At 41.6% G+C, this 15,964-nt stretch overlaps 1 protein-coding gene across 1 annotated transcript in view; it reads left to right on the top strand.

Annotated features, from left to right (window-relative positions):
* Nucleotides 1-15,964, top strand: part of CLDN11 (claudin 11) — a 79,071-nt gene that overhangs the window by 8,580 nt on the left and 54,527 nt on the right. Inside the window, exon 2 of the mRNA XM_069727337.1 lies at nucleotides 6,593-6,757. Within this exon, the coding sequence (XP_069583438.1) occupies nucleotides 6,593-6,757 (165 nt within the window). The remainder of the gene's footprint in view (nucleotides 1-6,592; nucleotides 6,758-15,964) is intronic.

Raw genomic sequence — 15,964 nt, 5'->3', positions numbered from 1 at the left:
AAATACCACCACACCATGACCAGTCCATATATTACCATCCCATAGTTACCGAATAATACTGTATACAAGGACCAAATACTGCCAAACCATGACCAGACATCATATTACCACCACATAGTGACCGGACAATACCACTTACAAGGCACAAATACTGCCACACCATGACCAGATCACATATTACCACCACATAGTGACTGAATAATACCATGTACAAGGAACAAATACCCCCACACTATGACCAGACCATATATTACCATCCCATAGTGACCAAATAACACTGTGTACAAAGGACAAATACCGTCAAACAAAATAAAATATGCAACAGCATCCAGTCCAGGTGAAAGATTGGAAAAAACTTTATTCCGCCATCATACATGTACATTGTATGATGGCGGAATAAAGTTTTTTCCAATCTTTCACCTGGACTGGATGCTGTTCCATATTTTATTTTGGAGTTACTACATCCAATTGGGTCTGTGGACTTGGAGCGTGCATCTTTTTTTCTGATGTGCTGTCAGCTGTTTTTTTTTTCTAGAAATACCGTCAAACCATCACCAGACCTCATATTACCACCACATAGTGACCGAATAATACCACTTACAAGGAACAAATATCACCACACCATGATCAGATCACATATTACCACTACAAAGTGACCAAATACTACAATACTGATCATTAATAAATAACACAATACTAATATTACCATAAGTGACATTATACACAGGAGCTCTGTACATAGTGTATAGTGTAAAGGTAATACAGGAATTACCGGTAACATTATACACAGAGGAGCTCTGTATATAGTGTCTGTGTACAGGTAATTCAGTGATTATATGTGACATTATACACGAGCTCTGCATATATTGTCAGTGTACAGGTAATACAGTGATCATCAGTGACATTATACACAGGAGCTTTGTATATAGTGTAGAGGTAATACAGTGACCACTGGTAAAATTATACACAGCAGCTCTGTATATACTGTCAGTGTACAGGTAATACAGTGATCACCGGTGACATTACCCCCAGGAGCTCTGTATATAGCATGCAGAGTTTAGTGTTGGTGTACAGGTAATACACTGACTCACCAGTGACATCTCTAGGTGAAGTCCTTCATCTTCTCTTTTCTTGTTCATCCACCGCAGACCACCATCACTTCTTCCAGATAGGACTTGTCTCTGCAGAAAGTAGCACACGATTTCTAATAACACCGTTTCTAGAGAACATTTTCCACTTTTCCCCCAACTTCTACTCTATGCCAGATGAAGAAAAAAGCGACATAGTGCCGCGCTGCATGGTAATAGTTTAGGTGTACATATGATATTTTGAATGCATTTTCCACTTTTCTGCATTTAACAATGGTGCCATAATCTCTGCCTTCAGCTTATTATACTTCTTGACATCCTGCAGGCAAGGTCATAGTATGCTTTCTGCAGTTTTCCCCTAAGATATGGACATCCACCCATTGCTCAGGGTACTGTTTCTCTCTGCCACTTTTCAAAGACTGTCAGAAAAGCCTTGGCGTCTTCCTCCAGAATCATTTTCTGCAAGGCTTCCCTGACTGTTTACATCACACAGCTACTTTTGCTTTGGCTGGTGGGTGATTCTATCTCCCTGGCTCAGACAGTTTCTGTCCGGAGAGCCATCTACTGCTGCTTCTGCTGAACCTGCTGTAACTGTTGCTGAAACTGTTGCTGCAGAAATTGCTGCTTTAACTTTTGCTGCTGTTGATACTGCTGGATCAGAAGTTTGTTGCTTTCCTGTTGGGTCTACTGTTGTTGTATTTGCGTCTGCTGTTGTTGCACCTGGACTAATTGCTTAACAAGCTCCTCCATGCTTTCAGACTGTTTTCGCAATGCCGTAGCTGCCTTTATCCAGGACATTCAATCTTTACACTGCAATCACCTGTAACTGGGACTTCATTCTCCACCAATTGTAGGGATTCACTCATTCTGGTAAGCATTAGGCATTAAGCCTTAGGTAGCGTTCACACAGGCAATGCAGTTTTGGTCCAAACACATGCAGTTTTTATTGCTTTCCACAAGTTGCACAGCACCAAAACAACAAAATCAGAAACATAAATTCCTACCCTTGTCCAGGCGCTAACTAAACAGTATAGACCCTCACTAAGTCAGACACAGCTGAGCTGGCTCCACTTTAGTCACACAAAACTGCTATCGTCCATAGCAACCACTGGTACTTGCACTTTGGTGCACATGGGTTGTGCAGATTCTTCTCAAATCGATTGTGGCTTGTTTCTTCAACTTCCAGACGCATCCAGTCTGCTCAGCCTCCCCAGCAGATTGGCTTACCGTCACACATAACGATATCGTTAACGATATCGTTGCAACGTCACACTTTTGGTGACGTAGCAACGATCCCGCTAACGATCTCGTTATGTGTGACAGCGACCAACGATCAGGCCCCTGCTGGGAGATCATTGGTCGTTGGGGAATGATCAGGACCATTTTTTGGTCGCTGATCACCCGCTGTCATCGCTGGATCGGCGTGTGTGACGCCGATCCAGCGATGTGTTCACTGGTAACCAGGGTAAATATCGGGTTACTAAGCGCAGGGCCGCGCTTAATAACCCGATATTTACCCTGGTTACCATTATAAAAGTTAAAAAAACACTACATACTCTCATTCTGATGTCTGTCACGTCCCCCCGGCGTCCACTGTGTCATCGCCGGCCATAAAGCAGAGCACAGCGGTGACGACACCGCTGTGCTCTGCTTTACGACCGGCGCTGACACAGTCAGTGCAGGGAAACTCTCGGCAGCAGCGCGTGCATTAGCAGCGCTCCTGCCGAAAGCAGTTTTAACCCTGTGGACGCCGGCGGGAATTTAACCCTAGCCTACCTGACATTGCTGCAGCATATATACAATACACCACTTACATTTTTGTAGATATTTTATTATATCTTTTCATGGGACGACACTGAAGATATGATGCTTTTATACAATATAAAGTAGTCCGTGTACAGCTTGTATAGCAGTGTAAATTTTGTGTACGCTCTAAATAACGCAACACATAGTCATCAATGTTTAAATCACTGGCAACAAAAGTAAGTATACCCTAAGTGAAAATGGCCAAATTGTGCCCATAGTGTCAATATTTTATGTGTTCAAGTGCTGCCTTAAATCTATTGGATATGGAGTTCACTTGAGCTTCAAAGGTTGCCACTGGAATCCTCTTCCACTCCTTCATGACAACATCACAGAGCTAGTGGATGTTAGAGACCTTTTGCTCCTCCACCTTCCTTTGAGGATGCCAAACAGATGCTCAATAGGGTTTAGATCTGGAAACATGATTGATCAGTCCAGCACCTTTACCCTCAGTTTCTTGAGCAAGGCAGTAGTAGTTTTAGAGGTGTGTTTGGTGTCATAATCATGTTGGAATACTGTCCTGCGGCCCAGTTTCCAAAGGGAGGGGATCATGCTCTGCTTCAGTATGTCACAGTACATGTCGGCATTCAAGGTTCCCTCAATTACCTGTAGCTCCTCACAACTAGGAGCACTCATGCAGCCCCCATTGGTGCCATGAGGTGCCATGATGTACTTCCAGTGACCAGTATGAGAGAGTGTGAGAGTGATAACATCAAATTTTACACACCTGCTTGCCATTGGCAACACTAATGAGTCACATGACATGCACAATTTGGCTATTTTCACTTAGGGGTGTACTCACTTTTGTTGCCAGTGGTTTACACATTACTGGCTGTGTGAGGTATTTAAAGGACACACCAAATGTACACTGTTATACAAGCTGTTCAATGACTACTTTATATTGTATCAAAGTATCTTCCGTTTTGGCCTATGAAAAGATATAATAAAAAATGTGAGGGGTGTACTCACTTTTGTGATCTACTGTATATATATTGTAGCAATGCCACGTACTGTATATAAAGTTGTAGTTTGTGTTGGTTACAAGTGATGGTAAGGCATTCCTATTTCGTGTACATATGAGGACATCTTTATCAATGATTTAGATGAAGGAATTGATTGATTAATTTAGATGAAGGTGTGACTAAATTTACTGATGACACAAAGCTAAGAGGGATAGCTAATACTAGAGAAGAGAGAGAGAGGATTCAAAAAGATATAAATAAACTGGAGCAGTGGGCAGCAACCAACAGAATGATTTTTAATGCAAAGTGCTACATCGGGGCAACAAAAATGAAAAAAGCATATACAGAATGGGAGGAATAGGGCTAAGCAACAGCACATGTGAAAAAGACTTGGGTATACTAATAGATCACAGACTGAACATGAGTCAACAGTGTGATGCAGCAGCAAAAAGGGCAAATTCAATTCAGTGACGTATTAACAGAAGCATACAGTCTAGATCACATGAAGTCATTATTGCCCTCTACTCCGCTTTGGTCAGACCTCATCTGGAATACTGTGTCCAGTTTTTGGCACCACATTTAAAAAAAGACATCAACAAACTGGAGCAAGTTCAGAGAAGAGCGACCAGAATGGTGACCGGTCTGCAAACCATGTCCTATGAGGAACGTTTACAGGATTTGGGAATGTTTAGCTTGCAAAAAAGAAGACTGGGAGGAGACTTAATAACTGCCTACAAATATCTCAAGGGCTGTCACATTGTAGAAGGATCATCTTAATTCTCATTTGCACAAGGAATGATTAGAAGCAATGGGATGAAACTGAATGGGAGGAGACACAGGTTAGATATTAGAAAAAACTTTTTGACAGTTAGGGTGATCAATGAGTGGAACAGGCTGCCATTAGAGGTGGTGAGTTCTCTTTCAATGGAAGTCTTCAAACATAGGCTGGACAGACGTCTGTCTGAGATGATTTAGTGAATCCTGCTTTGAGCAGGGGATTGGACCGGATGACCCAGGAGGTCCCTCCCAGCTCTAATATTCTATGATTCTATGAGGACATTTATTGGTCTTGCCAACGCTTATCCATGCTATGTATAAAGAGCAGACCTGAACATTTTACTATTTGTTATTTTTCCACATGGTTTGCTTTGTCATTTTTAAGATAATTATTCATGGTGAAATTTCTAACCTGTATTTATAATAAGAATAATTGATTTATATTCTAAAATCAAAAATAATATTCATAAAGTTAATAAACCAGTGGGCAGCCCCAGGCTGGTGATTTGTCTAAATATAGCCTAGTAACAAAACTGCCCAGAAATATCCATAATCGCGACAGGATCCCATAACTCTTTGATCTCGCTGGGCAAAAAAGTCAAATTTTGCTCGTTTCAGAAATCCAGCTCTGCCACATACTTTATTAAAGTCCTCTACTAGAAGAACCGCTTCTTGATCTGAATGTTTCTTCCATGAAAATAGAAACACTTAAACTCACCTTCCATGCAGGTGCCATTTCAGCCGTGTTGGCACTCACGTTCCCAAAGCTCACATGCTGTTGTTATGACACATGAGCCCTGCGCCTAATCAGCGCTGGCATCACTGTCTCCGCCTTTGGATGTATACATAATCAAGAGCGGCCAGCCACAGCTATGACTTCCTGTCAATTATTTATATGTCCAAAGGGGGAGACAGTGACGCCAGTGATGATTGGGTACAAGACTCACATGTTATAACAACCTCACGTGAGCCCTGGGAATGTGAGTGCCAACACCTCTGGAGTGGCACCTGCACAGGAGGTGGATATAGGTGTTTTTATTTTCACAGGGGGAAACATTCAGATCGAGAAGGGTTTATACTAGTAGTGGACAACCCCAGGGCGGGAGTGGCCATTTGGCAATTCTGGCAAATGCCAGAAGGGCCTGTCAGGTCGTGGGCTGCCTTGTCTGCTACATTGTTCACAGAATCTTTGTTCTCAAGATACCCATACGGTTAATAGTTGTGACGAAAGAATCATTAGAAATATTGGTTTTGTAGTAAATCTTGCTTTCCTCCTTGCAGGGTAATATTAGTAATATATCCCATTTGGTGCTTGGGGATTGGGACAGCTGGGCCTGTGTAATTTCAAATGCCAGGCCTGAATTTCAGCCCCAGTCCGTACCTGGACAACTCCAATAAGCTGTTACCAAACTGGCCTAGTGATGTTAGCGGTCACATTGATGAATGTCTGAAGGTTGGGGGATCTCACAAACTGTAAGTTTGAGCCTGGTTTTTACGGAAAGTTGGCTCTTTCAAGAGACATCACAGGTTTTAAGGGTGATCTGCCTTAGCAAATCAGTGGGCAATTTATTGCTTTCTTTCGCTTTTACAGAATACTCTCTCAGGTAACTCATCATTTATATGTGTATATCGAACAAAGAATAAATAATGGGGTTCAGCTCCAGTCCTGTTATGTCTCATATTACACCTAGCCCTCATGATATGTTTTCATTTTGTCACAGATGGGGATAATGTGCTCTTCAGAGAACTTGTACATAAAGCTCGTACATGAGCCATTACCTTTCTAGTACAAATATGCAGCATCAAGGTTGGAAAAAATGGAAAACTATATTTGTTGTAAAACGTTTTATGAAATTTAGTTTATTTCCATCCTTATGGACAGCTGTGACTATAATTTCTACGTGTAATCCTGTAAATATGTGGTTTATCACTCAATAAAATGCATCCTGTTGCTGTTGACAGCTCACATCCAAGCCGCCCGTGCCCTGATGATAACTGGATCTTTCCTGGGGCTTCCTGCTGTCTTCCTGCTTCTTTCTGCCATGCCCTGCATCCGAATGGGCCACGACCCTGGTACAGAAAAATACAAACGCTTTACTCTGGGCGGAGTGCTGATCGTCATTTTGGGTAAGACTTAACGGAAGGCTCAGCAGGGGACATTGTATGACTGTATGACTATTTTTCTTTCAACTGTATAGAAGTGACCACATCTGATTAATTCATGGTCATATTTTAGCTTTGTCACAAAGATATTGGCAATTATACATTATTAATTAATGTTTAACATATTTATAAATTGTAATTTTTTTTAATTTTAATTTTTCACATTCTGGTGCAAGAAATCTTTCATTTTAACAATAGGATGTAAAGTCTGAGGTTAAAACTAGTATTTCTATTGTAACTGAGAAGTTTTGTTTAAATTGCAAAATCTATGGCTTAAAGACCTGTAAACTCTTAACTTTTAATAGTGTCTGCCGAAGGTAAAAACTAAAGCTAGGCATAACAAAGCACAAGATACAAGGTTTTCATACTCGTAATTAATTCTTTAACTTAGCTGCCCTTTTATACATGTTATGACCTTGCTTTTTAATTATATACTGCATACATTGTAATGAACCCGTGGTTTATGCTAACAAAGCAATTAAAAAATGTTGCAGTGGATTAAGTGACTATGCCTAAAATGTTTTGTTACTTTTTCTATGTGCAAACAATTGGTATATTTTTCATGTGCTGTAAGGGCAAATGGTCAGTCTATTAGCATTATAGTCTTCAGCCTGTTTTTTTACCTTTAATTATGGTTCAGGAGGAAAGGTGGGATCAATCTAAAATTACATTGTAAAACGAATTAATGGGAAGATCAGAAGCAATGTTGGGCATGACTATTTTACTGAAAAAATAGTAGATGCTTGAAATTTCCAGTTGACGTGGTTGGAAAACAGGGTAAAAATAAGGAAAACCATTGCATAAGTGCATGAGCATTTATGTCCAAACTTATATATATGGCCCAGGTGGTCTTTAACACCAGAAGCAGTGGTTATTCCACAAAATATTGATTTCTGAACTCTTCCTGACTCCTGAGTTGAAACATTAGTATTGTTTTTTCTAAATGATTATGAACTTGTCTTCTTTGTATTATTTGAAGTATGAAAGCACTGTTTTTTTTTTGTTTTTTTTTAAATGACCATTTTTCTTTGTCAGAAAAAAATACAAAATATATTGCTTGGAAATCTGGAGATATGTTGCCAGAAGTTTATAGAATAAAAGAACAATTTACCGTATATACTCGAGTATAAGCCGACCCGAGTATAAGCCGACCCCCCTAATTTTGCCACAAAAAACTGGGAAAACTTATTGACTCGAGTATAAGCCTAGGGTAGAAAATGCAGCATTTACCGGTGAATTTCAAAAATAAAAATAGATGCTCCATACCGTTCATTATTGCCCCATAGATGCTCCATATAAAGCTGTGCCACATATAATGCTCCATACCGTTCATTATTGCCCCATAGATGCTCCATATACAACTGTGCTATATAGAATGCTCTGCACCGTTGATTATGGCCCCATAGATGCTCCTTATAATGCTGTGCCCCATATATGCTCTGCACCTTTTTGGCCCCATAGGTGCTCCTTATAATGCTGTGCCCCATATATGCTCTGCACCTTTATGGCCCCATAGGTGCTCCTTATAATGCTGTGCCCCATATATGCTCTGCACCTTTATGGCCCCATAGGTGCTCCTTATAATGCTGTGCCCCATATATGCTCTGCACCTTTATGGCCCCATAGGTGCTCCTTATAATGCTGTGCCCCATATATGCTCTGCACCTTTATGGCCCCATAGGTGCTCCTTATAATGCTGTGCCCCTTATATGCTCTGCACCTTTATGGCCCCATAGGTGCTCCTTAGAATGCTGCTGGTGCTGCCATAAAAAAAAAAAAAAAATCACATACTCACCTCTCTTCTCAGGACGCCGGCGCTTTCAATAATTACCTGCTCCTCTGCGGCTCCGTCTCCAGCACTGACGCTCAGCAGAGGGCGCGCACTGACTACGTCACAGCGCCCTCTAACCTGAGCGTCATTGCTAGAGGACGCTGCAGACGGAGCCGGAGCGAGGAGCAGGTAATTATAGCGCTGCGCTCCCCTTACCTGCTGCGGCGCGGTCCCTGCAGTCCCTGGCTTCTCCGGCGCTGCAGCTTCTTCCTGTAATTGAGCGGTCACATGGCACCGATCATTTACAGCAATGAATATGCGGCTCCTCCCCTATGGGGGTGGAGCTGCCTATTCATTTCTGTAATGAGCGGTGCCATGTGACCGCTCAGTACAGGAAGAATCTGCAGCGCCGGAGAAGCCAGGGACTGCAGGGACCGCGCTGGGAGCAGGTAAGTATGATTACACAGCCCCCGCTCCCCCTCCCCTGCTGACACCCGGGTATATGACTCGAGTATAAGCCGAGAGGGGGACTTTCAGCCCAAAAAAATGGGCTGAAAATCTCGGCTTATACTCGAGTATATACGGTACTTATTACTCAAAAATATACTTATAAAGAGAAAAATCAGACAAACTGAACATTTTTCAGTGGTGTCTTAATTTTTGCCAGAGCTGTATATATATATATATATATATATATATATATATATATATATATATTATATATATATATATATATATATATATATATATATATATATATATATATGCACACACACATAAACTCACATGGACCTTGGCCTTTTAGGTTCATTGTAGACAGACAGGTACTTATATATGTATAATTTTTCAATTGAAAGTTGGGACATAACTACTCATGCAAATTTAGACTGAATTTAGGAAAGCCACAAAGGATCACACATGGAAACACAGAGTAAAAAGTTGTGTGAAGTAAACCCGAATTTGTGTTAAACCTTAGATTCCTCAAAGTACACTCCGTATACTGTGATAACATCTTTACTTGGCATTCTCTCAAGCATCTTCGTCAGGTAGCCACCAGGATTGGCCACCAAAGGTGCTGGCCACTTTGATGGCTACTATGCCTTCACTCTGCCATCTAATGAATCCCAAACCATCTCACTTGACTTGAGGTTTGGTGATTGTGAAGAGCATGTCATCTGACGCAGCACTCCATCCCTCTCCTTTTTGATTGTGCTTTCCTTTTTGAAAGTGCAACAGAGCCCTTAATGTATTTATTTATTTATTACTTTATTGTGATAAATACCTCATTGGCACTTTTGCATTTTTTTAGTCATACTGCAGAGTTCTTGTTTACATACAGTAGGTATACTAGTAGCACTGTTGCACTTTTTGGTACATTCTTATTGTTATAAGTTTCTTCAGTGTTGTTTGCATTATAGCACTTTAGTTATTTGACACTAGCAGCACCATTGCAATTTTTTGTATAAATTATTTATATAATATATTTTTAACACTGTTGCACTTTTTTGCCCTGTTATCTTATTTTTTAATTTTTTGAGAGGTTTTTTCACTTTATTTTTGCATTAGGTGTCTTTATAAATCAATGAAAACAAGACCACCAAGGGCCCAATATATTATAAGGTGCCGCAGAGACTAGTCCCCATGTGGATCTCTTAAGTATAAATGCACCTCACGGACACTCCCAATAAATACTACAAACCGAAAAGAACAAATAGGAGTAACAACGCCCAATAGAGTTGAAAAAGGTAAATTTATTACTTATAAACAAAATAATAATAACACGGACTGGGATCAGGTAGTGAAGGCTACCAATGTCCAGACAAACAGAAACACAAATGGGCAGATACATAAAGTGCTTAGTGCATATTATATCCAGGGGAACCGAATAGTACAGGGCATAAACAGTATAACACCGCGACAGCAGTGGAAAAAATGCGCGCGCAGTAAATAAAGCCCCCGTTCCCGCATCTTAACCTTGCTTACCCATAGTGTAACTGAGTCTGGACACACGCCACGCCAACACGACGTGCGTTTCACTCAGCTTTTTCAAGGTGCGGTCTTTATAAATCAGCTGCATTTTTTTGCAAAATCTCTGCAATTTTGCACAATTTTGTAATATCAGTTTTTATATGTTGGCACTGCACTCTGCACATTTTTTGAGTGGATTTTCATAATTTTGAGGATTTATTATATTGTAATATTTTTTGCTTTATTATATTATTTGGGTGTCCCATAATATTATTATTTGTGCTCCTATGTATCAGCTATATTTTGTTAACTTATCATTTTTTTATACTTTATATTACTTTAAATAAATATATTTTTAACGTTGTCTATTTTTGCACTCTTTGTTTGGGAGCATCGGTTGTCTGTTGGTGCATGACATATGATTTTGCATACAATTGGTTACAATTTTGATTAATGATTTACAGCTGCTGGACAGGCTGAGGACATGTGAGGGTTGTCTGGTGGCTAGGGAATCCCCACATGTATTCAAGCTGTCCAGCAGCCATAAATCATGCAGTTGAGGTGAGGAAAACTAAATCTCCAAGAACTAACAAATACTCAGAGATCACCCGAGCATGCTTGGGAAAACCCGAGCAACAAGTATACTCGCTCATCACTACTGACAACCCATTAATGGCATCATTGTGCATTCTGTATGTGATTCATAATTAACATCGTAATGTACAGGAGAAGCTTTGTAATTTATTTATTTATCCATATGTGAAAATCACTGATGAAACACTGATGGTAAAAACTGACACTGACCGAACACTGATGAAACTCAGATCTAAAACACTGATGACATCTATGCGGGGGGAGGGGGGGTTGGTGAAAGGTTCCCTTTAAAGGGAAGGTATCATCATAAAATGACCTGTTTAAATCTGTAAATCCCTACTTAATCACTATGTTTCCTTCCAGTAAAATAATAACACCTATACTCACTTCTTCACTCCTGGTGTTGGTGCCGTTCAAGCAATACTGGCACTGGCTCTCCTGGGATCATGTAACATTGTTATGTCATGCAATCCCTGCAGCCAATCAGTGCTGTCTTCAATTTCCTCTCCTACGGACGTAATTGACTGGAAAACACCGAGAAAATACTCCCAAAAAAGCAGATAAACAGAGTTTAAAAAAATACGGTTTACAAAAATCCAGGGAAATCCAGGGAAAAGAAGCGATACCTGAAATGTTCACTGCTTGAAGAATGGATGTTTCTGACTGACAGTAAAAGACACAGTGTGAACATACCTTTACTCTTTAAAGTCACAGAAGGGTGTACCATCACTATTTAGAGATGAGGGGAAAACTTTGAGCACTGAAATATTAAAGTAAATTGTTAATTGTTCACTTTTGGGCATTTCACTTACCGTATTTTTCGAACTATGAGATGCACTTTTTTACTCCAAAAATGTGGAGGAAAATGAGGGATGTATCTTATAGTCCAGATGTATGGTGGGGTACGGTGTATAGTCTGGCTGTGGTCACAGGAGGCAGAAGCCGGCGGCTGCAGCTAACTCCTGTTCCCGCTGCTAAAGAGAAATGAATATTCACTGCATTCCATGCCCATGGGTGTGGAGAGCAATGAATATTCATTTATCTTTAATAATAGTATCTTGGTATGATTTCTCCCCAACCCAGTCCTGGTATGCATGGCCCCATCCTTATAATTGGCTCCCAACCCCATCCCCATCCTGGTATGCATGGCCCCATCAGAAATAATTTTAAAAAACCAAACCATTACACTTACCTACCCAGCGCATCCTCGCAGTGTCCTGCTCCGGTGCCAGCAACTGCTTTATGTTTGTAAGCAGTGCATGGCCGGTTCCTGACAGTGCGTGCTACAGAAGAGCAATGAATACTCACTGCTCTTTGTGCACACAGTCCTGGTGAGTATTACAGCAGCTGTGCTCTGCTTGTGAGCAGCGCATAACGTCCCTGCCATACGCTGCTTACAAGCATAAAGCAGTTGCTGGCACCGAAGCAAGATGCTGCAAGGGAGCGCCGGTAGGTAATTGTAATGGTTTGTTTTTTTAAAATGATTTCTGATGGGGCCATGGATACCAGGATGGGGGTGGGGGCCAAGCATACCAGGTCCAGGGTTGGGGGAAAATCATACCAGAATAGGGATGGGGCCCTGCATACCAGGATAGGGATGGGGCCATGCATACCAGGATAGGGATGAGGGGGTCTTGCAACCAGGATAGGGATGACGAGCCATGCATACTAGGACGAGATGGGGGGCCCTGTATACCAGGAAGGGGATGGGGCCATACATACCATGATAGGGATGGGGCCATGCATAAAATGATAGGGATGAGTGGGCCATGCATACCATGATAGGGATAAGGAGCCATGCATACTAGGATGAGATGGGGGGCCCTGCATACCAGGAAGGGGATGGGGCCATACAGGGCCGGCGTCAGCACCCAGGCAAGTGCCGGGGCCCTGAGCAGGCAGTGGATCCTCTCGCTGTCAGGGACACTGGCGCGCTATAGTGCCGGCTCCCGCAAGTGGACCCCCCGCCTGCTCCGGGCCCCGGTACTTGCTATACTTACGTCTCCCAGTTCCAGCGCTGCAGCGTCTTCCATCCTCTGACTGTGATGTTTAGGTCAGAGGGCACGCACTGGTGACGTCATCGCGCCCTCTGCCTGAGCAGTCGCAGCACAGAGAGCAGGAAGACGCCGACGGTGAGGAGTCCAGAGCAGAGCAGCGTCAAGCAACGAGAGGTGAGTATTTCATCTTTATTTTTTTTAAATATTTGGAGCAATATATGGGGACGATCAGAAGGGGCCCATATATGGAGCATTAGATGGGGCTAATTCTATATGGAGTATCTTATGGGGCCAATAATATAGGGAGCATCTTATGAAGCCAATTCTATAGGGAGCATTATATGGGGCCAATTTAATATGGAGCATCTTATTGGACTAATTATTTTTGGAGCATTATATGGGACCCATTCTGTAAGGAGTATTATATGGGGCCCATTCTGTATGGAGCAATATATGGGGCTCAGTATACTGTATGGAGCATTATATGAGGTCCATTATATATGGAGCAATAGATGGGGCCCATCATATACTGTATGGAGAATTATATGCATGGAGCATTATATGGGGTTAATTCCGTACGGAGCAATATATGCGGCTCACTCTGATTGGAGCAATATATGGGGCTCATTATTTTGTATAGAGGACTATGTGGTGCCAATTATACTGTATGGAGCACTATATGGGGCCATTATACTGTATGGGGCAATATATGGGGCTCATCATTCTGTTTGGAGCAATATATGGGGCTCATTATTCTGTATAGAGAATTATACTGTCCGGTTTCTGAGCTAATGTAGAATGCACAATAGATATCACTCATGTAATGTAAGAAGTAAGTGAAATCTTTCACATTGTACTATACCTATATTTCTTTGCCATATCCTTGCATTATGAATTGTGGTATGTGTTAAAGGTTCCCACCGGGACTCTTTCACCCAGGGCCCATAAAACCTGGAGCCGGCCCTGGGGCCATGCATATAGGATAGGGATGAGGGATCAATGCATATCAGGATAGGGATGAGGGGGGCATGCATACCAGGGAAGGGATGAGGGGGCCATGTGTATCAGGATGGGGATGAGGGGGCCATATACGAGGATAGGGGATATTAACCCCTTCCCGCCATGGCCCTTTTTCGTTTTTGCGTTTTCGTTTTTCACTTCCCTCCTTCTCAGAGCCATAACTTTTTTATTTTTCCGTCAATATGGTCATGTGAGGGATTATTTTTTGCGGGACGAGTTGTACTTTTGAACGACACCATTGGTTTTACCATGTCCTCTACTAGAAAACGGGAAAAAAATTCCAAGTGAGGTGAAATTGCAAAAGAAGTGCAATCCTACACTTGCTTTTTGCTAAGTTCACTAAATGCTAAAACTGACCTGATATTATGATTCTCCAGGTCATTACGAGTTCATAGACACCAAACATGTCTAGGTTATTTTTTATCTAAGTGGTGAAAAAAATTCAAAACTTTGCATTTTCCGATACCCATAGCGTCTCCATTTTTTGTGATCTGAGGTCTGGTGAGGGCTTATTTTTTGTGTGCCGAGCTGACGGTTTTAATGATACCACTTTTGTGCAGATATGTTCTTTTGATCATCCGTTATTGCATTTTAATGCAATGTTGTGGCGACCAAAAAAGTAATTCTGGCGTTTCAAATTTTTTTCTCGCTACGCTGTTTAGCGATCATGTTAATGATTTTTTTATTGATAGATCGGGCGATTTTGAATGCGATGATACCAAATATGTGTTGGTTTGATTTTTTTTATTGTTTTATTTTGGATGGGGTGAAAGGGGGGTGATTTTTTTTAATTTTTTTCATATTTTTAAAATAATTTTTTTTTTAAACTTTTGCCATGCTTCAATAGCCTCCATGGGAGGCTAGAAGCTAGCACAACTGGATCGGCTCTGCTGTGCAGCTGAATTGCAGGCTTGCTATGAGCGCCGACCACAGGGTGGCGCTCGCAGCAGGCCAGCATCAGTAACCATAGAGGTCTCAAGGACCTCTATGGTTACCATCCTGATGCATCGCCGACCCCTGATCATGTGATGGGGTCGGCGATGCGCTCATTTCCGGCCGCGCGCCGGAAGCGGTAGTTAAATGCCGCTGCCAGCATTTGACAGCGGCATTTAACAGGTTAATAGCGGCGGGTGAATCATGATTTCACCCGCCGCTATTGTGCGCACATGTCAGCTGTACAAAACAGCTGACATGTCGCGACTTTGATGTGGGCTCACCGCAGGAGCCCACATCAAAGGGGGAGACACGACGTGTGCAGTACTAGTACGCCGCATGTGGTGAAGGGGTTAAGTACATAATTGACCACATTAAAACCTAGGTGCATCTTATGGTCCGAAAAATACGGTAATTTTCTTGCAGTAATTTAAAAGTTTATTTTATATGAGATATGAGTTTTCAATCAAAGGGCACAATCCACACACATTTATTAAAAAATCTACTTGCCGAAGATAAATATTGAATTTTTTTTGTTCAGAAAGAGCTATTTCTGGTGTTGGATTTTTAATAGTGGTAACCCTTTTGTGCCATGTCCTTCTGCAAGGAAGTCAGCTGCTTACACAGCAACTGAATGATAAGGAACCTGTTACTTTCCTGTGCCTTGAATCACAACTGATGATATGATGTATCAATCTGTCAAGCAAAGGAAGGATCTTGGAGAGGCAATTGTCTCTTTTTCCCTTTACATAAATGTAGTTTTCCATATACTCTGCAGATCAGAGCAGTTTGACTATAAGTAACAAAAGAATAAATGTGTTTGATCATACAGCGACTATGAGAGTAGGTCATTGTACCCAGGACAGTAAAGGGAATCTGTCTGAAGGA

This window comes from Ranitomeya imitator, chromosome 5, assembly GCF_032444005.1.
Source record: "Ranitomeya imitator isolate aRanImi1 chromosome 5, aRanImi1.pri, whole genome shotgun sequence".
Taxonomy (NCBI): domain Eukaryota; kingdom Metazoa; phylum Chordata; class Amphibia; order Anura; family Dendrobatidae; genus Ranitomeya; species Ranitomeya imitator.
This window is presented reverse-complemented; position numbering and strand designations above follow the sequence as displayed.